This window comes from Harmonia axyridis, chromosome 4 (assembly GCF_914767665.1).
Source record: "Harmonia axyridis chromosome 4, icHarAxyr1.1, whole genome shotgun sequence".
Classification (NCBI taxonomy): domain Eukaryota; kingdom Metazoa; phylum Arthropoda; class Insecta; order Coleoptera; family Coccinellidae; genus Harmonia; species Harmonia axyridis.
Window position 1 is genome coordinate 41642695 of NC_059504.1, and position 27012 is coordinate 41669706.

At 32.3% G+C, this 27012-nt stretch overlaps 5 protein-coding genes across 11 annotated transcripts in view; 4 read left to right on the forward strand and 1 right to left on the reverse strand.

The window, feature by feature from the left end:
- The first annotated feature begins 74 nt into the window (after positions 1 to 74).
- LOC123677824 (10 kDa heat shock protein, mitochondrial-like) lies at positions 75 to 978 on the forward strand. The gene is made up of 3 exons (XM_045614549.1): positions 75 to 237; positions 379 to 540; positions 623 to 978. The coding sequence occupies exons 1-3, from the start codon at positions 235 to 237 to the stop codon at positions 764 to 766; spliced, it is 309 nt and encodes a 102-aa protein (XP_045470505.1). The 5' UTR covers positions 75 to 234; the 3' UTR covers positions 767 to 978.
- Positions 979 to 5916: 4938 nt separating this feature from the next.
- On the forward strand, positions 5917 to 10039 carry LOC123678038 (D-3-phosphoglycerate dehydrogenase). The gene is made up of 5 exons (XM_045614807.1): positions 5917 to 6143; positions 6473 to 6624; positions 8651 to 8870; positions 9414 to 9546; positions 9665 to 10039. Exons 1-5 carry the CDS (start codon positions 6015 to 6017, stop codon positions 10012 to 10014), a joined length of 984 nt encoding a protein of 327 aa, XP_045470763.1. The 5' UTR covers positions 5917 to 6014; the 3' UTR covers positions 10015 to 10039.
- Positions 10040 to 10763: 724 nt separating this feature from the next.
- LOC123678037 (28S ribosomal protein S22, mitochondrial) lies at positions 10764 to 12053 on the reverse strand. Its single transcript, XM_045614806.1, has 2 exons — positions 11838 to 12053; positions 10764 to 11781 (listed from the first exon to the last, which is right to left on the reverse strand). The coding sequence occupies exons 1-2, from the start codon at positions 11944 to 11946 to the stop codon at positions 10862 to 10864; spliced, it is 1029 nt and encodes a 342-aa protein (XP_045470762.1). The 5' UTR covers positions 11947 to 12053; the 3' UTR covers positions 10764 to 10861.
- Positions 12054 to 15071: 3018 nt separating this feature from the next.
- LOC123678271 (charged multivesicular body protein 1b) lies at positions 15072 to 17064 on the forward strand. Its single transcript, XM_045615239.1, has 4 exons — positions 15072 to 15282; positions 15827 to 16090; positions 16196 to 16397; positions 16472 to 17064. The coding sequence occupies exons 1-4, from the start codon at positions 15249 to 15251 to the stop codon at positions 16590 to 16592; spliced, it is 621 nt and encodes a 206-aa protein (XP_045471195.1). The 5' UTR covers positions 15072 to 15248; the 3' UTR covers positions 16593 to 17064.
- A 3465-nt stretch (positions 17065 to 20529) lies between these two features.
- The window catches only part of LOC123679317, a 36455-nt gene continuing 29972 nt past the window's right edge, over positions 20530 to 27012 (forward strand). For 6 of the 7 annotated variants that reach the window (XM_045616864.1, XM_045616866.1, XM_045616865.1 and 3 more), the window contains exon 1: positions 20530 to 20839. In XM_045616864.1, coding sequence (XP_045472820.1) covers positions 20834 to 20839 — 6 coding nt within the window. In that variant the 5' untranslated portion in view covers positions 20530 to 20833. The remainder of the gene's footprint in view (positions 20840 to 27012) is intronic. The other variant, XM_045616871.1, reaches the window with a different exon arrangement.

The window sequence follows — 27012 nt, forward strand, 5'->3', positions numbered from 1 at the left end:
AAGTTAATACCGTGATAAGAAGTGGCAACGCTGCTACTTCACATATGTTTTTAATCCTTGTAATCAGGCCATAGATAACTTATTCGATGGGCTGTCTCGCGGTTTATAGCGTTTATAGGTTAAAGTGACTCAAGCACGTTCTGGGAAATTCTAGAGCATTCTATAGATTCCGCCGGCCGAGTAAACCTTTGCATTCCACATTTCCAAAACTTCATTCTCATTAAATCTACTACAATGGTAAGTAAATGATGAGGTATAAACATAATTTCAGTCATTATCGATTAATCTACTTTCACATTCGATTTTGCTCAAGATTAAAAATTTCCTTGAATTTTAATTACCCTAGAAGAAATTTGTCTGAATGAAATTAACTTTTAGTCTGGAGCAGTAAAGAGATTATTGCCCTTGTTGGATAGAGTTTTGGTCAAAAAAGCTGATGCCATCACTACAACAAAAGGAGGAATTGTTATTCCTGACAAAGCTGCAGCAAAAGTCCTGAAGGCAACAGTTGTAGCCGTAGGGCCTGGAGCAAGAAATAAAGTGAGTTTAATTATCCAACTGTTATTTCTAACACAAATCGAAATTAATATTTTTGCATTAATTTGATGAATGTTTATTCTAGAATGGAGATCACATTCCCCTTGCTGTCAAAGTTGGGGATAACGTATTACTTCCAGAATATGGTGGAACTAAAGTTGAAATCGAAGAGAATAGCGAATACCATCTATTCAGAGAATCTGACATCCTAGCTAAAATAGAAAATTAAAAAAAATTACAAAATTTTGGTTAATAAACTTGTTTTACGTTCTCTATGAGAATGAAGGCTTTTGGAGGTATGATCTTACATTACTAGGCTTGTGCTGTCCAAGAAGCCTTTCCTGGAGTTTTCTGTAAAATTTCATAGACATTTCTGAAAACTCATTTTTTGTACCTAGTCCCAAAATGTAGAAATATGTTGAAATATATTATATATAAAATGTCATTGTCTTTTCTTGGAAACTCTCAATTGAACTATAAATTATTTTTTGTGTTGATTTCGATGAGGATATTAGGATTCGATGATTTGAATTTTACACATTTCTTGAAAAAATTTTCTTGAATATGTCCCATTGTAGTAGAAAATATTCATGTAAGATGAAAATATGGAGTTTGGACATTTATTTTGCTAATTTTGAAATAACGAAGAATTTATAGGACCATGTTAAAATTGATTTGAGGCAATTCCAATTTGTCACGTTCATTTTCATCAAATAAAGATTTGTACATCTATTATATCCAATTTTGCTGCACAACTACATATATGTTAATAAATACTGCCATTGGTAAAATTCTAAAAGTTGGAGAAAAGTATTGATTTATTATTGGTACTAAAGTGCTACTAGGTGGCGTTGTCGCTGGTAGGATTCAAATTTATAACTATTCTCATGCTTGCAAATAACCTCTTTAGTCTGACTATATGGCACTTTTATTTCTTTGAAGAAATTCAATATCATTGAAAAAGGTGCTAGCTATGAAGCGTGAAAATAAGCTTCACTTTAAATTTTCATGAATTTTGGAAATTGGTTTCCTAAGTTTAATTTGCAAGATCTAAAATATACATAAAACAATATTTCAGGATCAGATTTTCTATGTCGTAATTTATTCAATCAAGCTTTTTATTGGTTTTTTGTAACTCGGTTACATCAAAACATATTATGTCCGCAACAATAAAATATTCACTAATAACCTTGATGGATAATATTCTGAAATATGAAATCAAAGTAATATGAACGTTTTTAACATTATTCAGTAGAATTCACATAAACTTCTCAATCTCAAACTTGTAGAGAATATATTAGTTAGATTAGTCCCAACTCCATTTCAGGCATAACTTTGTTTATTCATTGTCAACAGCGAATGATATTGGACGAGGTCCTCCCCAACCAGAAAATTTCAACATCTAGGGGGACAGTCAAAAATTCGTTTTGATTTTGAGAGATAGCTTTTCTTCGGAGGATTACCGATACTCGAGTATCGGTAATCCTTGGGGGGTATTAACCACCTTCCCCCCTGTATGCAACACTGAAAGACCCCCCCCTTGATTAAAAGAAATAAGAAAAAACTTGTATGTTATAATTAAAAAAAAATTATAATAAAAATTGAATAATTTTGCCTTTTCAAAGTGGGGATAACACCCCAATGAGTCAACTCTATAGAGTTGACTTGTCAGAGACCAATGAGGTGCCCTACTCATCAGCAGTTCCAGGATGAAACATCTTCAATAATATGAAATTAATATCACGGCTATCAGACAATTTTTCAATTCTGGAAAAATAGTCCCGCTTGAGGAGGTACTTTTTCCAGAATTGGAAAATTGTCTGATAGCCGTGATATTAATTTCATATATTAACACACAGACTTTGAAACCCCTATTTTCATCTTCAATAATATCGATACGTGATCTTTTGACTCAATTGTGGACTTTTGTAATGAGTTTTAGTTAACTTATCACCTATAGCTTGTTCATGTACAGCGTGTCCCGGCACTACTATTATCCAATCATTAAAATGCTTGTAACTTGAAAACAGTGCATTTTTCGATGTTGCACCAGAGTATACCTTTTTTATTGGTAAATTGAGGATAAAATACATAAATAGAGGATTCTCGCTAAAACCTTCAACAAGGTAAATCTCTGGGACCCCCCGATCTTTGATCTTAATAAAGATCAAAGATTTTTCAGACACTCCAGAAAATATTTAATTGCAAGGATGAAATGATTCAAGCGTAATAATCAAAATGATACATGATAGATAAATTTAAAATATAACTTCACCAAGGAGGAATTCATCAACACGAAATAGGTATAGGTTACACTGTGTCCGTAAAGTATGGAACAAATTCATTTTTAGCTAAACAGACCATTTTAAGAAATAATCCTGAAACACGTCGATTTTTTATTTTAATTAACCGTATTTTAAAATAATAATCTAATATACAGGGTGAATTACTTTCGAGTTATGACGTCACCGTCTTTTTTTTTTTAATGGAACACCCCCATTTTGTCTCAATTTTACGATTACTCTAGCTGAGCTGATTGCAAAAATGTATCACATGTTGATTCCAATTGGTACAGGGTGGACAAAAATATAATATTTTTGTGTGTGCTCATAAAGTAACGCGTAACATTCTTTATTAGTTAAATTAACAATATTATCAAAAATACTCATTGTCTAGCGGCAATTGGTTTGAATGTAACACCCTGTAGTTTGTTACATTTTTAGATTAATAAAAATGAGCTGTTTCCAAACATGTTTGGTACTTGTGGTAAAGCAGACAGAATATGAAAGAAATTATTTCTTATCAATTTAAAAAAAACATGGTCGTCTAGTTTTTTGTGAAATTTCATTATTTGTTTATTGCCGCTAGACAATAAGTATTTTTGTCTCCTACATCGCTTGAATCGCTCATCAAAATGATGTTTTTCCATACACGCATACAAGAAATCAACTTATTACATATCAAGAAAAAATTCCTCAATTTGAAATAATTTCCGTTTGTTCAACATAAGTTTTTGGCCAAAATCAATTTATGTTTTCACTATCCTTTAACAAGTTATTATATAACTAATAAAGAATGTTACGCGTTATTTTATGAGCACACACAAAACTATTGTATTTTTGTCAGATAGAATATGAAAGAAATGATTTCTTATAATACATTTTTATTAATCTAAAAATGTAACAAACTACAGTGTGTTACATTCAAACCAATTGCCGCTAGATAATAAGTATTTTCGATAATTTTGTTAATTTAACTAATGAAGAATGCTACACGTTACTTTATGGGCATTTTGAATTATCGCAGCCTACTACTTGAAAACTGATTACTGAGCATGCCAGGTGGTTCTTAAAATTTGAAACTCTGTGGTACTCAGATAGACTCAGAATAAGAGAGAAGTCAGGGGAAAAAAAGCTAGTCAAATATAGAAAAATATACAGGGTGTTCCATTTGAAAAAATGAAGTTGCAATCAATATGTTGCCCACTCTGCATATATTTCGTTTTTTGAAATCATTTTAGAAAACACTAGTAAATTTCGTGAAACTTTTGTAGAAAACATTTTTTTGTGCCTCTTCTAGTAACAAAATTAAAGGGGGGGTGTCAAATTATGGTGAAAAAACCGGTACATGAACAATAATAGCAAGATTTACTATGGTTAATGGGTTTCATATTTAGACGTTCCGTAAATTTGCGAAAAAATTATCAGATGCATTAGACGATTATGAAGATGACGATACTTTGGAGAAAGGTATAAATTCCAAGAAGGAATTTATCAAAGATATTCGAAATAAATGAGGCAGAGATGCACAAACATTAGCGAAAAACAGAGATTATAGATGAAAAGAATCAATAGAGCACGAAAAATGAAACTACAAATTTACGAAACGGCCCATTAACTATGGTAAACTTGGGTTTATTGTTCATGAATAGGTACCTACATTATGCTATTTATGATGCACTTGTTAGTTGTAATGGAATTAACTCATCGGAGTAATGACATTGTCGATGATTTACTGATATTTTTCGATCGTAATGTTTCCGAGAATGGAATTAATTCACGTAGTAAAAAATTATATAGAAATATATAGATATTAATATTGAAATATATATCGAAAAAATCCTAATCAAGGATGGAGTTCTTCGTTTCATTAAATTCATGGAAGAAATGAATGTGACAGATCCGGTAGAGATTTATAAACTCCTTATTGATGGCTTACAGTCCATGTTTGTAAATATTTTTGGACGTAGAATCGACTGAAATAATAAAAAATATAGGTTCTAATTTGAAAATCTTGAATTTTGATGAATTTGAGTTGTCAAAGTTCATGATCCTCTTATAAACACCCTGTTTATTTTTGGTCCAAGCAAATACTACGTATTTGAGGAATCGAAAAAGAAAAATTTTTTTCTAAAAAAGCTTTTTCTGCTGAAATATTAAAAAAAATGTGAGTCCTCATCGCCACCTTTTTTTTCATAAGAATCCCAATAACTCATGAACCGTTGAGTTTTTTCCAAGGTATGGCATATTGCCGAAATTGCCATCAAAAAAGCTATCTAATGATGCAATAATATACTGGGTGTGCTATTTGAAATAAGGAAGTAGAAGTCTGTTTCCGGTATAACCGGAAGTTGTAAAGATCTGAAAATATTTTAGGGAGAAAGATCATTGTCTCAAACCCCAATATGCAAATTTTCAGCTCAAAATTATGATTAGTTTTCCATAAACGTCTAATAGGCCATCCCGGTGAATCACCCTGTATAATTAATACATATATTTTTTATTTTAATATATAATTCCTTCTCATATTCTATATCACTTTATTTTTATATATTTCATGATGATGAGTTCATCCTTGGTGAAGTTATATTTTTAAATTTTCTATATACTTGCATTGGAATATTTTCTGAAGTATCTGAAAAATCTTTGATCTTGATCAGGGGGGCCCCAGATTTGCTTTTCGCTTCGGGCCCCCAGTTGTCTTTATCCACCACTGTCTATGGTATTTACCCAAATTCAAAAAACTATCAGAATCCGGTTGAGTCGTCAAATTATCACAAAAAACTGAATTATAGGAGTACCATTCACACCTGAGAAAGAGTCACGTGTAGTGCTAAAAAGACACCTGTATGTGGTTGCAACAAGATTTGAGATTCTGTTTTTTCAATTCTGCTATTGAATAATACTTATATCTAAGAACCAGATAACCTAAAGCATAAATAAGAAAATATATTCCATCAATTGAGTTCTCATGATCCCGAACTGATTAGATAACGCATACTTTCGAAACTAATGGAAATTTTACATAAATTAATCCAAATATGTCACGAAAACAATACCATACAGCAACCAAAGGTTATAATCTAAGCGATCAAGGTCAATACTCAATTGCACACAAGAGTTCTGAAACTGGTACTAGTTCTAGTAGTAATCTGCTACTTGCGTATTGTTGTCGACGGTACCACATACGTAGAAGAAATGGATTTGAAACGTGTTCTCGTAGCTGATGCAGTGGATGCAGAATGTACCAAACTTCTGACAGAAAATGGTTTCGTTGTTGACTGTAAATATAAACAAACTGAAGAAGAATTGGTGAAAAATATAAAGGTCAGTTTTTTAGCAGTCTAATACAAGTTTTATCTCTTGAATACCTATTCTAAAATAGGAACTTTTATGTTATGATACTTGAATTGTTTCATTGGCTCAAATGTTAAGGTGATAATCTTAGGCTATTCATTCAACCTGAACAATAAATGTTTCATTAATTTAATCTCATATTGATATCTAGATACAGTTAAATAATGAGGTTTGATTTATTTCATTGTAGAATTTTTACTAAGATAAATTTTGTTATCACACTGTATAGAATTCGCGTAGATTCACACTGAATTCCGGAAGTTTACCATTCAGGCTGATTCAAAAACAATTTTTTTCAGGATTATGATGCAATTATTGTAAGGTCCGATACCAAAGTGACAGAGAAAATAATCAAAGCAGGAACAAATCTCAAAGTTATAGGAAGAGCTGGTGCTGGTGTGGATAATATCGATACGAAAGCTGCTACTACCAACAAAATATTAGTACTGAAGTAAGATTTTTTTTCTTGATTGAACAGAAAAAATGAAACTAGAAATTTTACATTTATTCTTTGCTTTGATATTCAATTGCAGGCTCTAGAGTATTTTGTAGCAGAGTATTGTTTTGAAGATTATTTTTGACGAAAATTCCAAATTATAAAAATAAAGGGTTTGTAAAATTGTTCATTAGGTATCAACAAAAAAAATCATTAATATGGAAAATGATAAATTATAAGATGCATTTTAATTAATTTTTAGAAATAGTCAGTGATAATTGTCATTCAAACAGCTTATGTAGTTTCTGAAGTTCTGGTCAGTGGCCGGAAGAATTTTTTCATTCGAATTTTACAGTGGCGGCGCTTGTAATTTAATTATTTGGGCATTCATGATTAAGTCACCCGTCAAGCGTTATAATAGTTGGTACTTACTACCATATATATGGTACTACGTACGGCCGGCCGAACGGACAGAGTTGAATTTGAGTATGAATTCGATGACAAATTCATAGTCGATCCTCATTGTTTGAGACCGTTCCCGGCTCAAAATTATAAAATTACAGAGTACTGAAAGGATAGAGTTCACTGTTTGGGAAACAAAAGTGCTCAAAAATGTTCTTTTCCGGTATATTTTCAGTTTACAATTATGTATATGTTGAAATCCAAAAATCTTTCAAAAAATACATTCAGAAACCTAGTGTTTGAATAGGTCATCAATGAATTGTCTCTTTTGAACACCCAGTAGAGTTATCAATTTTTATAAAAAGTCAGTACTTATCCCCATTTTTCTGATATTCACTTTCAAAATCTCATTCAAATGAATTTATTCATTTCGAATCATAGGTTTATCCAATGCCCCTCCAATTCATGAAAAATCGGAATATCTCAAAAACGGTACGTTTTAAACTTATGAAACTTCAAATGAATTTCATTATTTTCATTTAACCTAGGCAATCAGAAAAATTAATAAAAAACAGGGTGTTCCATAAGATACATATGTTTGGTCATTTAAACTCTTATGTTACACTCTGTGTATTTCTGAACAATTTAAGTTAAGTTATAAGTAAAAAACTGATTTTTTCCCAAATTTTGTATCTCGAAAACATATATAGAATTAACACGATCGTTTATTTCATTTTAATTTTGAAATTTAATTTTTTCACGCGTATAGATGAAATAAGAAAAGCACTGAAGTGAAGTCTAGCTTTTGAGCTCTCCTTCATTCATACGCCAATTATGTCTTTAGAGATCACAAATATTCCTATAAACAAGGTTAGAACTATTTAGAGGGGCACTACAGGTATATCGAAAACCGTTAGAAATACAGGGTGGCTTAAATTAAAAAAAAATTGCGTTATTTAGGGATTAGTGTGCTGGTGTTAACAGATCCAAAATATCTCCAATGGTTCCCGAGATATCTCGAAAAAAATGAAAATTGAGATTTTCTTTTTTTTCTGTATAACTCATTTGTTTTTAAAGATAACTTCACGAAATTTGGTTTGTAGCATTTATCTAACATAGGGATTCTAATGGTGTCGTCAGATTTTTCTTGTTTTCCATTGTTTCAGAGACGCAATCGTCATATTTTTTCTTATGAAGGCCATATTGGTTTTCCTTATGAGGTGATGATAAAGGAAAAAATTACGAATTCACCATGTATCACAATACAATTCGAAGAGTTGTTATGTGAAATCATCACTTGATTATTACGTCTCTGAAACAATGGAAAACAGAAATAATCGGACACCATTAGTATCTCTATATTGGATTATTGCTACAAACCACATTTCGTGAAGTTATCTCCAAAAACAAACGAGTTATACAGAAAACAAAAAGAAAATCTCGATTTTCAGTTTTTTCGAGAAATATCTGGAACCAATGGACATATTTCGGATCTGTTTACATCAACACACTCATTCCTAAATAACGCAACTTTTTTGTAACAACATGCTAACTTTTTTTGCTTGTTGAATCAGTTAAATTTTAGAGTATACAATAAGTGAGAATGTTGAATCTAATTGTGTTCCCTGTCTCAATTCAGTACCCCAGGAGGAAATGCCATATCCGCCTGCGAATTGACCTGTTCTTTAATAACAAGTTTAGCCAGAAATGTGGTACCAGCAGCTGCATCTTTGAAGGCTGGAAGATGGGATCGAAAACTTTATTCTGGACACGAATTGTATGGAAAGACATTGGCAATTATAGGCTTAGGAAGAATAGGGAAAGAAGTGGCTTTGAGGATGCAGTCTTGGGGAATGAAGGTGAGTTAAGTAGGTTTTCTAATATTTGGCAACATGTAGAGGGGGTAGTTAAAGAAAAAAAATCGCATTGTACTTTTCTGACAAAATTTGTTGCAAATTTATTATTAATATAGGTACGAAGTAAAAAAGAGAGGACGCCTAGGCATACAAAACTCTCAAAAAAAAACCAAATAGATAATACAATGCATAAACATAGAAAGTAGAATTTAAATTCAATTTAGTCCAGGGGTGGTATAGCAAAGAGGTAGTAAAGGCCATAAAAATTTGACAACACAACATGGAACCTGATTAATTAGTTATTCAGTTGCTTCCATCTTTTGAAATGCTCTTTCTCCAAACCAATCGATCTATCATTTCGCCACAATGTCAGTAATTTTCGAATTTTGAGCAAGAAACTGTCTCAAATGATAAAGTCTCACTCGCCAACTCACTATTGGCGAACGAATGAACGAGTGGTCAAAATCTCCCGACTTTATGTCAGGGAATTTTTTAAATGGTCAAAGATGAAAAATATATCACTACTCAATATATTTCAAATTTCAGACAATTGGATTTGATCCTATAGTAAGTGCAGAAGAGGCAAAAAAGTTCAATGTGGAATCGATGGATTTGGAAAAAATCTGGCCATTGGCTGATTACATCACTGTACATACACCTCTTATTCCTCAAACCAAAAGTAAGTAAAATAATAACAAATACAAATTAAGAATTGCTACAGTCTGTCCATTGAATAATTTCCCAATTACAGCTTCCGTTATCCATATCATTATATAAAATTCCATTTTTTCTTACAGATATGATCAACGGCAAAGTATTCTCAGCATGCAAAAAGGGAGTCCGCATAGTCAATGTTGCAAGAGGTGGCATTATCTGTGAAAAGGGTTTATTAGCAGCCCTACAAGATGGTCGATGTGGGGGAGCTGCACTTGATGTGTTTGAACAAGAGCCTCCCACAAATCCTATTACATTAGAAATTATTCAACATCCTAAAGTTATCGCCACACCTCACTTAGGAGCAAGCACTTCTGAAGCTCAGATTAGGGTAGCCGTCGAAATTGCTGAGCAAATTATAGCTTTGTCTGGGAGAAACCTTTCATACACTGAAACTCCTGGTATAATAAATAGGAGCGTTCTTTCAATGTGATGATAGAATAAAAATTCATTCTGAAGAGTTGTTTCATTTACAACATGTGACCTTTGAGTTATCATAATTATTATAGGCAGTTCTTACGCCTGAAGCAAAAAATTTCTATCAAAAACAGCATAAGGAAATATAATAAATTCTTAGAATAATAATTATCATGATAATAATATAATGCAGGGTAAGCATCTCAAATTCGAACTAACTTTTTCTTATGAAAGATCATCTGTTCACACTTTTCTTTGAGTTTAGAAGGAAACACCTTCAGCAATATGAAGCTCAATTTGCGCATATTTCCATTGAATGTAGAGATTCTAATACTAATAATAATATTTTTTTTTAACTTGCATTATTGTTAAATGCCTGAACTATTGAACCCATCAACCATCTTTTTGATTACCTCAAAATGAGAATTTTGAATAAAATAAGAAGAGTAATTTTATTTCCTACCTTAAAATATGCTGCAAAATGTCTTTAGCCAGTTATAAATTTTATGAGTCCACATGCACTTTGAGAACCATTTTAATTGGCTTCTTTGAAAGACTTAACTTACTAGCTAGTAAGGAAAAATATTGTGAATACGTCAAAAATATACAACATTCCTAAATTTAGGGTAGAATGTGCAATAACTGATGAGTTTGTATTTCCTTGAGCTTCATTTCAGTATTATACTGAAATAAAATTTTTATATTATATTCTGTTTTCTTTCTCTTACATGTAAGGTGTTTTTGTAGTTTAAGCACTCAAAGTAGTTTGAAATAATCCTTCAAGGGATTAAATGAAATCAATTATTTTTTTGTATATATATAATTACTATGTACAAGGAGATAATATAAAATTCATTTACTCCTTAACTATGACCATGAGCCTTTTTAATACCTTCCTCAACAATCTCTTTTTGTTTCAAAAAGTCTTTAGTTGCTTGTAATGCTAACTCTAAGACAGCTGTCTTTGTTGAATGTTTTTTTATAAAATCTTCTAGCATTTTATATTCATCATCATTTTCTTGTAATAAACTAATATTATGAATTCTTCCATACAATTCTATTAACAAATTTGCTTCTTCAATATGACATGATTCAATGAGATCTAGTAACAAATTATCAATCATTTTATTCCAAACCAGAAAGAATGTCAAACTTCCAAAATGTCTAGTAGAGCGAAGTTTTTCAAATTCATTATTATCATAAATATGTTGATAAGTTATAGAAACAACTCTTTGGTACTCTGAATCATCAGGTTCAAACTGTTGACAAGCAAGGTCTAATATGAAAAGATACTCTTTTCTATTTAATATATCTTCAAAATAATTTCCGTTAAACAGAGGGGGAGCTTTTAACTGTCTATGTGCTCTAGGAAAATAAACCTGATTGATCCTATCTCTATCATTCCAAGCAGCCTCACGAAGCACCCCATCTGGTTCCCTGATTACAATCAATCTTTGATTGTCCTTAAGTCCAAATGTTATATCTGTAAAAACTACCTTGGAAGTTTCATATCCAATCAAAGCTGGATCAGATGAAAAAACCCGATCTAATGGTTTGCGTACTGCTACAGCAGGTGGAAATTGAAGTAACTCTACAGACTTTTTTCGCATTTTATCCAATTCCTGTTGTAGTTGCTCGTCTGTTAAGAATTTGAATGTGGCGTCCTCTAGAGGGCCCATTCCTTTTTTACGAAAAATTTTTTGCAATTCACTTCTAGTCAGCTTCAAGAGAATATTTTGAACATCATTGTTGAAAAAATATGGCCTTGGATCATTTGTTTCTTCTGAAATTGAATTTAACTCAAGTAGTTGTATTAATTTACCTAGGCAGTAAACTTACTGTATTCTTTGGTAATATAACTCAGAAATCTATAGTTTTTCAAATTAGAGTTTTGTTGCGTTAAATTCGTAATTCCGAATAATTTTATTATTTGCCTCAGTCCTGCCATATTCTAGTTATTAATATTATTTATCAATAATAATAATTTCACCAATTTAGTAAAATTCTGAATTTCCTAGGTTAACAAACAAGAAGAATCTATGACACGGACAGGGACAAGTCTCTGGACACGTGCACAGAATAAGCAGTCACAGAAGCGAAATATCCTTTTTTCAGGTTTCATCTGAAAATTTTGAAATCTACCCAGGGGCGGATACAGAGGGGAGCGTAGGGGCGTGCTCCCCCTTTGAGCTATGATGCATGCTGAAAAATGTAAAAAAGACTTCCTTTTTTTTCACTTTCACGTGAATTCTGTACTATGCGCCCTCCCCTTGAAAAAATCCTGGATCCGCCACTAAATCTACACAACAATAGGAAGCTAATGGATGTCTATCTGAAATTCTGAAGTACCTATGTGAATACGTCATAGACCCAATATCAATTTGATATGAGTTATTAGGTCTATGGAATAGGTACAATTAGATTTATGGGAAAGTCGATACTCGGGGAAATCTTACAGAATGAACAGTGTTGCCAATGTTACTTCACTGAAAAATCCGAATTTTATGTCGAAAAATCCGAAAAAATCCGCGCCATCCGAAAAAATACCAAAACAAAAAAAAACACATATTTTTGCATATCCTGCATTTTTTATTATTACTTTCTCTAAACCATATATACATGGCTATTTACAGGAGGAAATATTCATGATACATTTGTTCAAATTATAATTATAATTAGCACCTAATCCAGTCATACTAAACGTGCGGCCCTTTGCCCTTTTTTTATGCGGCCCGAGCAACGGCATAGTCCAGTATTACAATTTTCACAATAGTATCACAAATAAAGTTTCGAAATTACGCAAAAATAACGGTACCAATATTTACTAATTTACCTTGTTGCGTACACACAGAACACTATAGCCATAATATAAAGAATGGATTCTTTATGTACATACTATACCTAATCTTCTTAGTGAGAATGCCTTGTCTCACGTTTTTTTGCTCTTGTAGTTTTCGTTTCTATGGATTCTTGGGTGCGTTTTTTAGCTGATTATACAGTTAAATTGTCATATTATTGTGTAATTTTTTTTGAGGCCAGTACCATAATTATTAAAAGCTCTCATTAGCATTATTGCGTGAATTATGCTAATAAAAGGATTTAGAAATCATGATACCTACCAAAATAAAAAATTGCGATAACAAAAATTACTCCAATTTTCTTAAAATCGTCAATAGTATCCCCTGTTTTCCTTGTTGGGAGCGTTTCCCTAACACCCTGTATATTTTTATTTTCGCACTTCCCTACTAATATTACAAATGCGAAAAACGTAATCTGCCTGTCTGTTACGCTTTGACGCATAAACCACTGAATCGATTTTGATAAAATTTGGTTCACAGACAGGAACTAGTAGAGCTCAGGAAAGGACTAAGGCTACTTTGTAACCGATTTAAAAAAAAGTTTTGATTATGCGCGATAAACGAAAACCACGCGGGCTAAAGCTAGTTTTACAACTAGGTAAATTACTGCGGCCCGCAAGAATGAACAGTAGCAATTATGCGGCCCGAGGTGCAAAAAGGTTGAGTATGACTGACCTAATCTGTGATCTAATGAAGAAAATTTTGATTTATTAACCTACATAGATGTGAGTGAAGTAAAAAATTTTTCTAGATGTATGTTGAACCAAAAAAAAAAAACATATACGTCTCAGGTGGATTTAGGGTGGGTCAATGGAAAAGAAAAAAATCATTTCGATATGATATGATGAGTTTATGCTTTATTTTGATGTTAGTATTTTGCGTAGTTGTCGTGCCCAGGTAATAGGTTTTTTCCAGTTTTTTGGATGTGTAATTGAAAAATTTATGTGTTTGGTTGTGTATTATTTCCTGGATGTTCTCAATATTTCCTGTTGAATGTAATTTTTTTAATTTCGTGTATCTTGTTTCATTCAGAATGAGAAATTTATTTTGTATTATTTGAAGTTTTTTGTAGTTAGTTTTCGATGTGTTGCTCCAAATGGGATTTGCATACAAGAATGCTGGTCTAATGCCTTGTTTGTAGGTCTTAGTAATCCTTAATGATGGTGCCATTACGGTTAGAGTTAGTACAATTTAAGAAGGGTTTCTACTGTTGAAATCGCCCGCTATTATTACTTTGCTACCTAGGCTCATGAGATAGTCAATTTCTGAGGTATCCATGGGTGTTTGATGACCTTTATAAAAATTTATGATGGTTACATTTTCAATTTGAATAGCCTGTGACTCAGAATTTACAGTGTGGGTTGGAATTTCAATAGGTTTGAGATGTATCCTGTCTAGATTCTTATAAGCAAATAATTTCCGATTTTATTTCATTACTCAAGATTTCCAGTTCGTTAACTTTGTTTGTATATTTCAATAGGTTTGTATATTTCAATAGGTTTGAGATGTATCCTGTCTAGATTCTTATAAGCAAATAATTTCCGATTTTATTTCATTACTCAAGATTTCCAGTTCGTTAACTTTGTTTGTATATTTCAATAGGTTTGTATATTTCAATAGGTTTGAGATGTATCCTGTCTAGATTCTTATAAGCAAATAATTTCCGATTTTATTTCATTACTCAAGATTTCCAGTTCGTTAACTTTGTTTGTAATACCATTATGTTGATGTCTTTCTTTTATAATATAAACCATATTTTTCAGCCAATTTTTGGAGTATCATAATTCTGTCTAATGGCGAAACGGTGGCTTTAAATTGCTCTTTCATTTCTCTCACGATTGAAATTAAATGAGCTAAATTGCAAATTGAGTTCAATTCGCAGATTTCTTCCAGGAGCGCTTGAAATTCATCTACATTATCTGGATTAGATTCCGGTGAAATTTTTGTTTGTTGAGAATATGTTGGCAGGTTTCTCTTGACCATGTCTACATAAGATATTTCTTGATAGAATTAATTGAAAGGGATGGCGTTCGCTTTTCAGAAAGAATCCACCAGAGCCAAAAAAATCCGCAAATCAGATTAAAATCCGCCGATTAGCAACACTGAGAATGAATGAATACACATTGGCATCGAGAGAAGAAAAATACAAGGCAGGTTTTGTTTATCCACAGAATAGAGAGGTATCTATGGTCATATGATTCATTTCATTAATCTGACATTTAAGATGACAAAACTGACAATATAAACTATTGTTCAATTGTAAAAAGTAAAAATAAATTTCAGATGTTTCTTAAATAGATTCCAATAACGTTTTTGAGTTATTTGATTTTGATAAAGCGGTGAAAAAAGAAGTATTTTATTTTGGTTTGGAATTTAATTACCTAATATCAAAATGGGAAATGAAATGTCCTCAACTGCTATGGAAAGTATCCTTCAAACCTAAATATTTGTAAATTGTTAATTCTGTTTGCATTACTTTTCGATCACTTAGATTCTTTATATTCTAAGCCTGAAATAATTTTAAAATCTATATTTGTTGAATAACATTGTGCGGCAAGTTGCTTCATAAAAGTGTATTCATTAGCTATACCTAGTTGATTACGTCTTTTTTTAATGAGGTACAATCGTTGAGCAACCTTAATTATACAATTGAATCTGAAAAGCTTTTAATTTCATTTATGTGGTGCACAATAATATAAAACACTTAATATTTTATTTATTTACAAAACACCTTATAGCATCATCTATGTGTAGTTTATGCAGATTATATTAGGTAAAACAATGATCCTTTTTTAATAAAATCTAATACTTAATTTGTTAAATATGAAAAGAATTACCAATGTTATACATCTTCAAATAAGGCCAACAAAAGAAGTATCTAGATATAAACAATTTCACTATAAAGTGAGTTCACAGACAAAAGGTGAGGAAAGATTTTTAAGCTTCAATATTTCCTTAACTTTCTATCAGAGCATTTATTCAATCTCAAATTTGCTGTGAAAGAATTGGAACGGAGTTCAAAAAGATGTGAAAAGGAAGAGAAACAAGAAAAAGCGAAGACAAAACAAGCTATCCAAAAAGGAAATATGGATGTGGCAAGAATACATGCTGAAAACGCAATACGACAAAAAAATCAGTCTCTTAATTATCTTAAAATGTCTGCAAGAGTAGATGCTGTAGCTAGTAAAGTTCAATCGGCAGTTATGACAAGAAAAGTAACAAATTCCATGGCAGGTAAACTTTGATCCATTAGATTAGAAATAGACATCATATTTCAACATCACATCCTTGGTGATATTTTTGGTTGTGAAGGGATAATATTTCTAATTATTATTTTAGGTGTTGTGAAAGCAATGGATGCTGCAATGAAGAGTATGAATTTAGAAAAAATATCATCAGTTATGGATAAATTTGAGCAGCAGTTTGAAGATTTAGGAGTCCAGAGTGATGTTCTTGAAAATACAATGTCTCAGACCACTACAACCTTAGTTCCCACCAATGATGTTGATTCTCTAATGCAACAAGTAGCAGATGAAGCCGGGTAAAATGAATTTAATGAAAAAAAAGCAATCATATTCTTTATTTTGTGTATGGAATAACTATTTTTTTTTTCAGTTTGGAATTGAACATGGAATTGCCTGAAGGCCCTCAGAGTTCTGTTGCTTCTACCACCCAAGTATCACAAGAACAAGATGAATTAACACAACGATTAGCTAAGCTTAGACAAAGCGAATAAATCTCACTGGTGTGGTAGATATTATTCTGGATGAAAAAATGTTAAAGAACGCTATAAACATTACCAATATGATAATAATTAGTTATTATTTTATCTTGTCTGTTTTGCTATGGTCAGAGCTTTAATATGTTTGAAAGAATTTTTCAATATTTTATTTACATACATACTAATAAATGGCTAAAAAAATCCTTCTATTTTCATATAAAAAATTTAGATAATGCAAGTATAACATATCTTTGTTTCATACAGATCAAAATTAAAAAAAAGATATGGTCCCTTTGAAAAGTAGCTAAGTCATCTAACAGGCCAGAAGAATGCTATAAAATCTGGTGTTAACACTTCTGTGTTAGAGGATCATCTAAGAATCCTTTGTAATCATCTTTATCAGTATTTTATTTTAATCATTCTTCTAATGCTTGAAGTGGAGATAAGTGATTATAAATTCGATAAAAATATATAATTTTAATTTCCACAGATTCTTATTATTTCTACAATTGTTTCGCTGTCTTAGCGGCTTCATCAAGAAATTGATTACATTTCTGTTACCTTTATAGATGCATTGTCAACTTTGTATACCTAAAATAATTTTGCCTATAGGGCAATGAACTAATTTATTTATGGCAGTCCTAATAGAACCTGGATATTCTGGCCTGGCATACCATATAAATTTATTTACTGCAATCAGGAATTTCCAAAGATCTATTTGAAGATTTTCAAGAGAGGAGGCCTATTTACTTTTGCCTGATTATTCAAAAAAATCTGTCTAGAATTGTACCTATTTATTTCAAGGGATTTTGATTATAAGAAAGCTTTCGACTCACTTCAATATGACTGGCTGACAACAATTTTGGAAATATAAATGATCAATCCTATTATAATAAACTTCTTGAAGTATGCAATGTACATTGGACTTTCTACAGCAAACATAATGCAAGATACGCAGAACCCCCTCAATAAACAAATGAATGTTACTGAAAAAGTTTTTTAATTCAAAAGCCAAAGTAATAACCCTTTCAATCAAGTACTATATATGGATGATTTGAAACTCCTAATAGGTAACGAGAAGCATCTGCAAATTATAGAAAAAAGTGGGAAATTGTTCGAAAGATTTAGGGGTGATATTCAATAGTCGGAGGAAGATTTTAAAATGAACCGATCGCCCTTTCAAATGAACATACTTCGAATAATCAAATGCCTTTAAAATCCAAAAATGATATTTTTGACATCAATTTACAAAAATTGCTAGTAACAGGCGTTTCGTATAAATGTGACAACATCGCAATCCGTGACGACTGACGAATAGTAGTTGAAGCACAGAATACTAAATATATAAGTTGAATCATTGAACTGGTTTTATTGATTTATGAGTTGAAGTAGTTGAGATTGAGTTCACTAATTGGATTTATTATCAAATGAAATAAAGCAAAACTTTATATAAATTTAAATGCTTCGACTATTGTTTCGTCAAGATAGTGGCTTCTCACTTCTCAGGAAAATTTTCAAAAGAGATTCAGGATTGAGTTCAATGGTTGAAATCATAGAACACGTTATAACAAGGCAAATAATGAATAATTATTAATTATAATTATTAAGTATTATTATTTCAATGTAACAAGGTCATAAATAATGTAATTCTATGTCTTTGCTTCAGACCACAGAATATATCTATACCAATTTCAATTTGAATATGTAAAATTTGCCTGAGAAGCTACAGTGATGGCGACACAATTGTTGAAACATTCAAATTTTTATAAAGTTTTGTTTTGTTTAATTCATTTTTCAATTTCATTTATTATTTATGAATAAGGGTAAATTGGAAAACGCAGATTCCAAATTCAACATTATCTCTAATTGTTTGGAAGATATTGGTTATTTCATATATTTGTCGAATATCTGCGCCATTCGCATAACTTGCAAAGATCAAAACACATTCGCAGTAAAATTCGAACTCTCGTAAGTTATGCTAACAGCATGAAAACTATTCCATTCCCAAAAATGGCGGATGCGTTCTATCGCGTAGATTGCGTTGTACAACAACTTGCCTGTATTATTTTGACCTTATTTCGCGAGAATCATTCGTCAATAGCGTCATTTGGTTTGAGAATCGGTTCGCAAAACGATCGTCATATATCTTCAAAAAATGGTGCTACTATATTAAGATTTGGGGTTTATTGGGACAGCAGTCAGTAAAACAAAAATTTTTTAAATGTTGAATTGTTTTACAGTTGCTCCTGATGAAGGAATAAAATCATTCCGAAAGCTCGAGTATTAAAAAAAAACAACTTGTTTTATTGACTGCTGTCCGAATAAACCCCAAATCTTAGTATAATTAAATAGTCGACTACACAATTATCCAAGCTACTATATCATCAATATACAATTGTACTATATGATTTATATACAATATTATCTATTTACAATGAGGGAAGTATGGATTAAGGCGTCATCAAAATGCTTAATAAATATAAGTATATATGGATGAATGTAGTTTTGTATCTAAATACAAAAGTTGGAAAAACTAAATAAATATTCGAAAGATGGGCATATTTATTTCTGATAAAATGGCGGATGCGCTCAACTTGAATATGAAAATATTGAAAATTTCAAAGAAGTAAGAGGTGTCTCAATACAAACTCGACTGAAACCTAAAATATTTAGAAAAAAAAATTTATAAGCACTTTCCGAACGAAGTAATAACTTATTGACTTAAAACATATGAATATTGTTTTAGTGTCAGATACTATTTCAAATTTCCCGCGCATTTAATGTCTGTCGGTACTTTCAGAACTAATTGATAGATTTGGCAACACTGTTGAAGGATTCCGCGATCATTTATAAAACTACAAAAAAATGTTTCCCGAATTATCATTTTTGTTTGTGTGGCACTGCATGAAGTTCTTCTTCGATAACTATAGCTATATATTTGTATGAACGATATACTGAAAAATAACTATTACTGCAGGTCCATAATACGAATTGAATTAAAGAACTCTAGAATCATTTATCAATTCATTATTATTTTTATAACAAATATTCTTCTAAAGAATCACTTATATGCCATCGAGATTGCAATATGTAGGTATTTTATAATTGAAAATATTTTCAGTGATGATAAGAACCTATATAGTATCTACATAAATCGGAATATTCCGATTAATATAGTTAATTAACGTACTTATGTTAGAACAAATTAATTCTATTCATGTTTCAATATTATGATGCATTTTCATTCCACTGAGTTATTTATTTATCACCATTTTGGTGAACCGAAAAGAATATGAAAATGAACATTTCCTAATGAATATATGAAGAAGTCATTGAATTATACAATATCATTCAAAGAATTCTTCATATATATTCATTAGAAAATATTTATTTTCATAAGATTCTTTTGGGTTCTCCAAAATGTTGTATCGGTGGAATGAAAATGCATTATTGAAAAATGAATAATATCAATTTGTTCTAACATACTTTCGTATCGTTCGTTCCGATGTTTTTAAAATCTGTAATATATTCCTAATTGGAGTAAATTACAATATAAAATAAAAATGAATTAATACTACTTTCAGTTCTCATTTGCAATGCATCATTACAATTTTTGTTCAAAACGATTCAGCAATATTTTTTTTTATTACAACAATCAAGAAAAGTGAATCTGCGCATGTCTGTGATTACAAAAACATAACCTATATCTAACATTCTGTCTAAAATTTACAGTGCTAAATTTTAAATGTTCGCGCTCAATATAGTAAACAATTTTTTTGAACCAATTGAAATACTCATAATGGTTGCTATGGAAACTTGTAAACATTTCTTGACCAATGAAAAACTTCGTTTTTAACACGTGATCATCTGCTCGTTTACTATTGGTTAATCGATTTTATTTCAAACTTCCCGCTCTTACAGTGAATCCTAGTACATTTTGTTCCAGCTCTTGGCAACACTGTTAGAGTTCTCGAGCTTGATGTGGCTCCATTAGTAATGATAAAAGTTTATCGTATAATTTTTCGAATAAAAAAACTGTGTGATGGTGTTCGAACGAGAATTTTAAAGTGAAGAAGTATTTACGTGAATAATTATTATTCTACCATTCAGTTAAATATTGGTTACTAGTATTATATGACACGAGCTATTTGACACGCCATTTTATGTGAATACTTCACGTTGAGGATGTGTGTATAATGGGAATTTGGAATATAAAATAGGTTTTCAAGAAATTACATACAGCTACTTCATTTCTTATGAAGGTAAGGATATTATTTTGATTGATCAATTTGATTTTAGATTGAAAGTTCAAACAAGCATGGAGATGTCTTTTTATCTATAGCATTCGTTAATACTCCCGTCCCACATTCACATGAATCTTTAGCTTAGAAAGCCATAATATATATTTTTTTTATTTTTATTCATTATCAAACAAGCTGAATGACTGGATTATCCGATATTTCAAGCAGTATATATTTCATCACCATTATGTATTATTTTGTTCCAGTTATTACTATTACTATCACCTGAGTTTATCTTATTGATGTGCCCATTTTCTTTATGATCTGTTGTATTTGTTGTCAGATATAATATCTTTTTGTAATTGAAACCAACTAGGTGAGAACACTACGAATGATTGTATCACAAAGAGGTTAATTAACAATTTCACTCTTCGGGTAACAACAACATGTGAATCTATTGAGTAGACAATCACAGGGAAATTTCAAAGGTTATATGTTTTTGAAATACAGAAAGTAAGATTTATGATCCTTCTATCACTTCTCAGCAAAGTTTATAGGCTAATATGACAGTATAAGATTAATATTATATAGCAAAAGGCTGTATTTGAATACTTCATACAAAGTAATAAAGTGAAAATGGGAATTTCCTTTCATGTTTTGATATTAAATATATGAATTCTGTTCAATAGCTATATTTTAAGACCTCATACATTCTGCTCGGGATTTTGAGGATTGAAAACTGCTAAGCGAGTTTGATTGAATGCAGTTTCCTTTTTTTTTAGTAATTGAAAATTTTGAGAAACGTTTTGAGTAGTTTCTTTGAAGGCTATAAAAAGCCTACTTTGAAGAGAATCATAATTTTCCATCTTTTTAGAATGTAGAGATATTCTACTTAGGGTTACCTTTACAACATTTCATATAGCTAGAAACTCATGTAAGGTGTAATGCTTTTGTGTAAAATTTTTGCATTTTAAGTTGCCATCCCCTTATCGGGAGAGAATGATAGAACATACATACTCAGAAAATCATCTGAAATATGGAATGTACAATATGTTTCAAGAAGTGCCGGCTGACCAGATTATAGGTTATTGTTGGGGTCGATTGGCTAAAGCTCAGCCTTCAGAACTGCAACCATATTGATCTTGTATTTTAATCCCCTGCTCAATCAGCTCTGAGGAGATCTTCTATATTGTTGGAAAATCCGGCAACATCCTTGAAATCCTTAGCTATCACATTGTGATAGAACTGGCCTCGCTTTGGTATGTAGCACATGCTCAGGTTTTCCTTTGTCTGATTTGCAGAGCCTGGCAACAGATGTGAATGAGGCAGCATCAGAAGAAATCTGCAGGCTCTGCAAATCTGAGAAAGCACAGTTGAACATGTTCTGTACAACTGGATGAACAGAAACTCTCTAAGCCTTCGATGCTACGTTAGAAGGAAGAAAACATTCAAGAGTCGGTCTAATTGAATTCTTGATTATCGCATATTTATTTATTTATTTAAATGTGTTAATTACAAGTAATCTCACATAAACAACTTAATGCTTGAGCAAAGGTCGATTGGAATATATGGTATTTGTACTAGTGCCCTCAGTCCCGCAGAGCACTGTCGGTACAAATACCGTTTGTAATGTATGTTCAAAAAGATTATATGAGATTTTATTATCTCTCAATTGATTGACAACTGCCATCTGTATAGTTCATTGTAACTTGAATAACTAGGTATAAGTTACTCATCTCTTCCCAAGTCATTTATGTAATCTCCTATCAGCAGTCTTTTTCTTTTTGATTGCAGTTTTGTCAGTGGATCTTGTATTGGAACCATTTGGACAACGGAAAGACTCTTGATATCTCAGTTGTACAAATTTAATTTTTCTAGCTGAATATTTGAAATTCGTTGGGAGTAATGACCTAATTGGACACCCATATAACACTTGAGCTGGCGATCTTTCCATTTTCTCAGGGAGTGTTCCCCAATTCCAGCAAACCAGTATACTTTTCTTCATTTAAATTCCTGTATTCTGAACGCTTTATTATTAACTGTTTCATTCTTCCATGTAAGCTTCTGCATGTCCGTTGCTCTGAGGATAGTATGGAGATGGTGTTATATAAGAGATATTCCATCTATATAAACATATTTGAATTCATATAAATTATACTGAGGATTATTATCCAATCTTAGTCGATATCTGAAACTAAAGTAATCAAATTTTTCATTTTTGTCAAACACATTGTAAATATCATATTCCAAGAATGATTTTTTGAATCTGTATGTGTTACTGTGGAACCTGTCTTGTGCGAGATAGCAAGTTGTTTAATCAATTGATTGTCAACTTAATTTTATTGAATTGAGAATTCCATAATCGAGGACTAGACGAAAATATATACACATTTGATGGTCAAAAGATTTTATAATTTCTGAAAGTCTAATTAATTATAGTTCCATAAAATATAGAACACAGAGGAAAATCAAAGAGTGGACTTGTTCAATGGATTTATGTGTAAATATAAGCGAATTTCGTTTATTCGAACTTGATAATTACTTTTATTATAAAGACTACAAGTTGAGCGAGAATTAATATCAAGAAGTATGTATATGAATGTTATTTCTCTTCCAAGTTTCATTAATCTCACTCGTATTATGCGGATCTCTTCAAGTTGTATACACTGATGGATCACATCTACTTAAAGATTATTAGAGAGTGGTCTGAGATTTGATGGCTACCTCATAGAAGTGAAAAATTCGAGCTCTTGCATTTTGCATGAATTATTACTGAAAAAGGTCTTTTTTTTAATAGGGTCATTGAATCCACTGAACAGAAAATTGGCGATGAAAGCTAATCACTTATCATGTTTCCAATTTATGTCTTTCTATTCCGACTCTCCTTCACCTCTGACACATCTCAGAAGCTTAACATAACAACATAACAATAACAATAATCTTTATTTTGAGGAATAACCTGAGTACATAAATAAGCAAATTATTAAACAAAATTGATGTCATAAATCAAGAATCGGTGAGCGCTATGCCAGTCTCCCCAACAAATACTCTTCCACTGTATACGGTTCAAGGTCCATCAGCAACGTATGGACCTCTTTTTTAAACCTATTAATAGGACCAGCTATTTTTATTTTATTTGGCAATCTGTTGAACAACCTTAAACAGCTATAAGTCTTTTTCGTCATCGTTAGGTGATAGATTGGGTATGAATAGTTATTTGTTCTTGTTTCATAAACATTTTGGGGTTCATACTCCTTAAAAAGTTCCCTATTTTTATAGAAGAACAGCAGGCATTCCTGGATGTACACTCCACTCAGGGTCAGGATTTTTGCTCTTCTAAAATGCCCTCTGCATGACTCTCTGTATCCTATTCCTGCCATGGTTCTAATGACCCGTTTTTGCACGACAAAGATTTGTTTGATGTCTCTGCTATTTCCATAAAAAACTATCCCATATCGGAAGACTGACTCGAAGTTAGTATGGTATACCATTTTAATCGTAATGTCATCTACATATCTCCTCAGGATACGTATGCAGTAGCTCACCCTATTCAATTTATCAATAGTTTCCTCGACGTGGCAGTTCCAGCTCAGACAGCAGGTCATACCCAAGAATTTGGTGCTGTTTGTTAACTTTATTTTTTCCTTGTTCAATACGATCTCCGTAGGTAGCGCATAACCAGGGCGATTTGTTCTGATTATCATCGCATTCGTCTTCTCGTCATTGAGGAATAGTTTGTTTGAACTAAACCATTCTTTCATTTGTTTCAGTATGTTGCCAGCTGAATTAAGTAGGTCTGGAAAGAGTTTTTGTCTGATAAGGATATTCGTGTCATCTGAGTAGTTAGTAAGACTGAAACAGTCAGTTTCCTCCAAGATTTCAGCAATGTCATTCAGATAAACAATGAGCAGCAAGGGTCCAGCCACTCCACCTTGTGCTACGCCAGTATTAATAGTCCTGATTTCTGATAAACCTGTCTCACCTTCTTTATCCACCCGTACAAATTGTTTCCTATCCGACAGATATGATTCAAACCATGCTAGAGCAGGACCTCTAATGCCGTATCTCTCAAGTTTATCGAGTAGTATGAAATGATCCAAGCAGTCAAACGCCTTGGTCAAGTCAAAAAACAGGGCCATAGCAACTTCACTTTTCTCCAGTGCCTCAATGATGTTCTGTGTGAATTGGAATATTGCAGTCTGGCACGATTTTCCTTTTTGGTAGCCATGCTGTGTTTTACTCAGTAGGTTGGATGTAGTAAAAAAATCTATTATGCGGTTACACATAACAGATTCAAAGATCTTCGAGAAGCAAGACAACAGACTGATCGGTCTATAGTTTTCCAGTTTTTCTTAATCACCCTTTTTATAAACTGGTCTTATCTTGGCCAACTTCAAACCATCCGGGAAGAGTCCACACTTCAAGGAATTATTCAGAATATATGTCACAATGTCCACTATGCTTTCTATACTCAATTTCATTATCCTTGTTGGGACCTCATCACTACCTGCACTTATCTTGTTTTTTAGGTTTTTAACGACCTTCATCACCTCCTCTGGAGTTGCAGGGTGTAGGAATATGGATATACTATTCCTCTTGATTTTACTTGTATAGGATTGTGGATTCATTGTTGATACCAGGTCTTCGATTGAAGTTATTAAAAAATCATTAAAACGGTCAGCCACAGTCTTGGGATCTCCATCAACTTGTTTATCTCTCGTGTTTACTGTCCCTCTGATATCCTTTACTATATTCCATGTGGTTCTCTTTTTGTTATCTGATTCGACCAATCTTTTTTGGTATCGTTTGGACCTGCTTTCTTTCAGCTTCCTGTTGTACTCCTTCTTAGTCTCTCGATAAGTATTCCTATACATTCCATTAACACTACTTACTGTATAGAGAATATCCAGTCTGTTTTTGCACTCTGCCACCTCTGGATCCATTCTTCTCCTTTGCCTACTTCCTAGTGTGATCCTCTTGAGTGGGAAACATCCATTGAAACATGCCAGATACAACTTCATAAACCATTCCCATTGTCCATTAACGTCTCTTTCATCTATTTCGCGAATTTCCATCCATTCTAAACTTCCTAAGGCATTTAGAAAAGTATCAATGTTTTCTTGATTGAAAATTCTCCTCATTACTTTTTTGGTCTCTGTCTTGCCAATAGTAACTGTAAGTTTTTGTGCGGTATGGTCAGAAATCTGTGAGTGAAGGATTTTCCCCGAAATACTACACCTGTTAACTAGAACATTGTCCACACAAGATGCTGCTGTTTCAGTTATGCGAGTGTTTTCGCTAATTGTATGGTATACACCATAGGAATTGAGCATTGAGCACATTTGTAATCTTTCAATGCTATCCTTGCTGACAAAGTTTACGTTGAAATCACCCGCTATTATCACCGTTTTATTAGCCTCATTTGTGAAGAGTGCTACCAGTTTTTCTAGTCTTTGTAGTAATGTCTCGAAATCTCCACTTGGTGGTCTGTATACTGCTGATACAATGATCTTTGTCTTGTTGATCTTAAATTCGCAAGCTGAAATCTCAATGTGATTTTCTACTGAGTTCTCTGTGGCTTCTTTTCTTACTTTCCCTAATAAACCATCTCTGGCATATATGGCACTCCCCCCATGTTTGTTCTCTAAGGTTCTGCAGAAACTTGCAGCCAGGTTGTAGTGTTCAATTTTATAGATCGGAAGTTGACTTGCTGTTTTCCAGTGTTCTGTGACGCATAGGAATGTACACTTGTTTTGGGCCTGTAGGAACTCGTTCAATTCATCAACACAATTTCCTATCGATTGTAAATTCTGATGGATTACTGTTATTTCATTTTCGGGGTGTTCTTCTCTTTTCTTCTCTGGTTGTCTAGCTATACTAGTTAGACATTCTCTGCCGAAAAAACTGATATCTTCTGACGAGAACTCCCTGAGGCCATATTTCTGGTTAAGCTTAAAGCTTGTGCAAGTTAAGAGAATCGATTGTGTCCTGTGTAGGATGTGTTATTGGGTCTCATCGTCACTTCTGAAACAGCAATGTTAATATTTTCCCCTTGGTTGGAACCAGAAAATTTCATTCCTGGTCGAGGCTCAAACTCCTGACCTGACTACCTCGGTAGCACAGTGGATTGAGAGTCGACTGTGGTGCTGAAGGTACCGGGTTCGAATCCTGGTTAGGTCATGGATGTTATATAT

Excerpts from the sequence above, each read along its gene's own strand:
- LOC123677824 (XM_045614549.1), top strand. Across the intron at positions 541-622 it reads GGCCTGGAGCAAGAAATAAA|AATGGAGATCACATTCCCCT; the intron begins GTGAGTTTAATT and ends TGTTTATTCTAG.
- LOC123678038 (XM_045614807.1), top strand. The coding sequence starts at position 6,015 with ATGGATTTGAAACGTGTTCTCGTAGCTGATGCAGTGGATGCAGAATGT. Across the intron at positions 6,144-6,472 it reads AATTGGTGAAAAATATAAAG|GATTATGATGCAATTATTGT; the intron begins GTCAGTTTTTTA and ends AATTTTTTTCAG. Across the intron at positions 6,625-8,650 it reads AACAAAATATTAGTACTGAA|TACCCCAGGAGGAAATGCCA; the intron begins GTAAGATTTTTT and ends GTCTCAATTCAG.
- LOC123678037 (XM_045614806.1), bottom strand. The coding sequence starts at position 11,946 with ATGGCAGGACTGAGGCAAATAATAAAATTATTCGGAATTACGAATTTA. Across the intron at positions 11,782-11,837 it reads TTATATTACCAAAGAATACA|AAGAAACAAATGATCCAAGG; the intron begins GTAAGTTTACTG and ends ATTCAATTTCAG.
- LOC123678271 (XM_045615239.1), top strand. The coding sequence starts at position 15,249 with ATGGGAAATGAAATGTCCTCAACTGCTATGGAAA. Across the intron at positions 15,283-15,826 it reads GTCCTCAACTGCTATGGAAA|AGCATTTATTCAATCTCAAA; the intron begins GTATCCTTCAAA and ends ACTTTCTATCAG. Across the intron at positions 16,091-16,195 it reads AGTAACAAATTCCATGGCAG|GTGTTGTGAAAGCAATGGAT; the intron begins GTAAACTTTGAT and ends TTATTATTTTAG.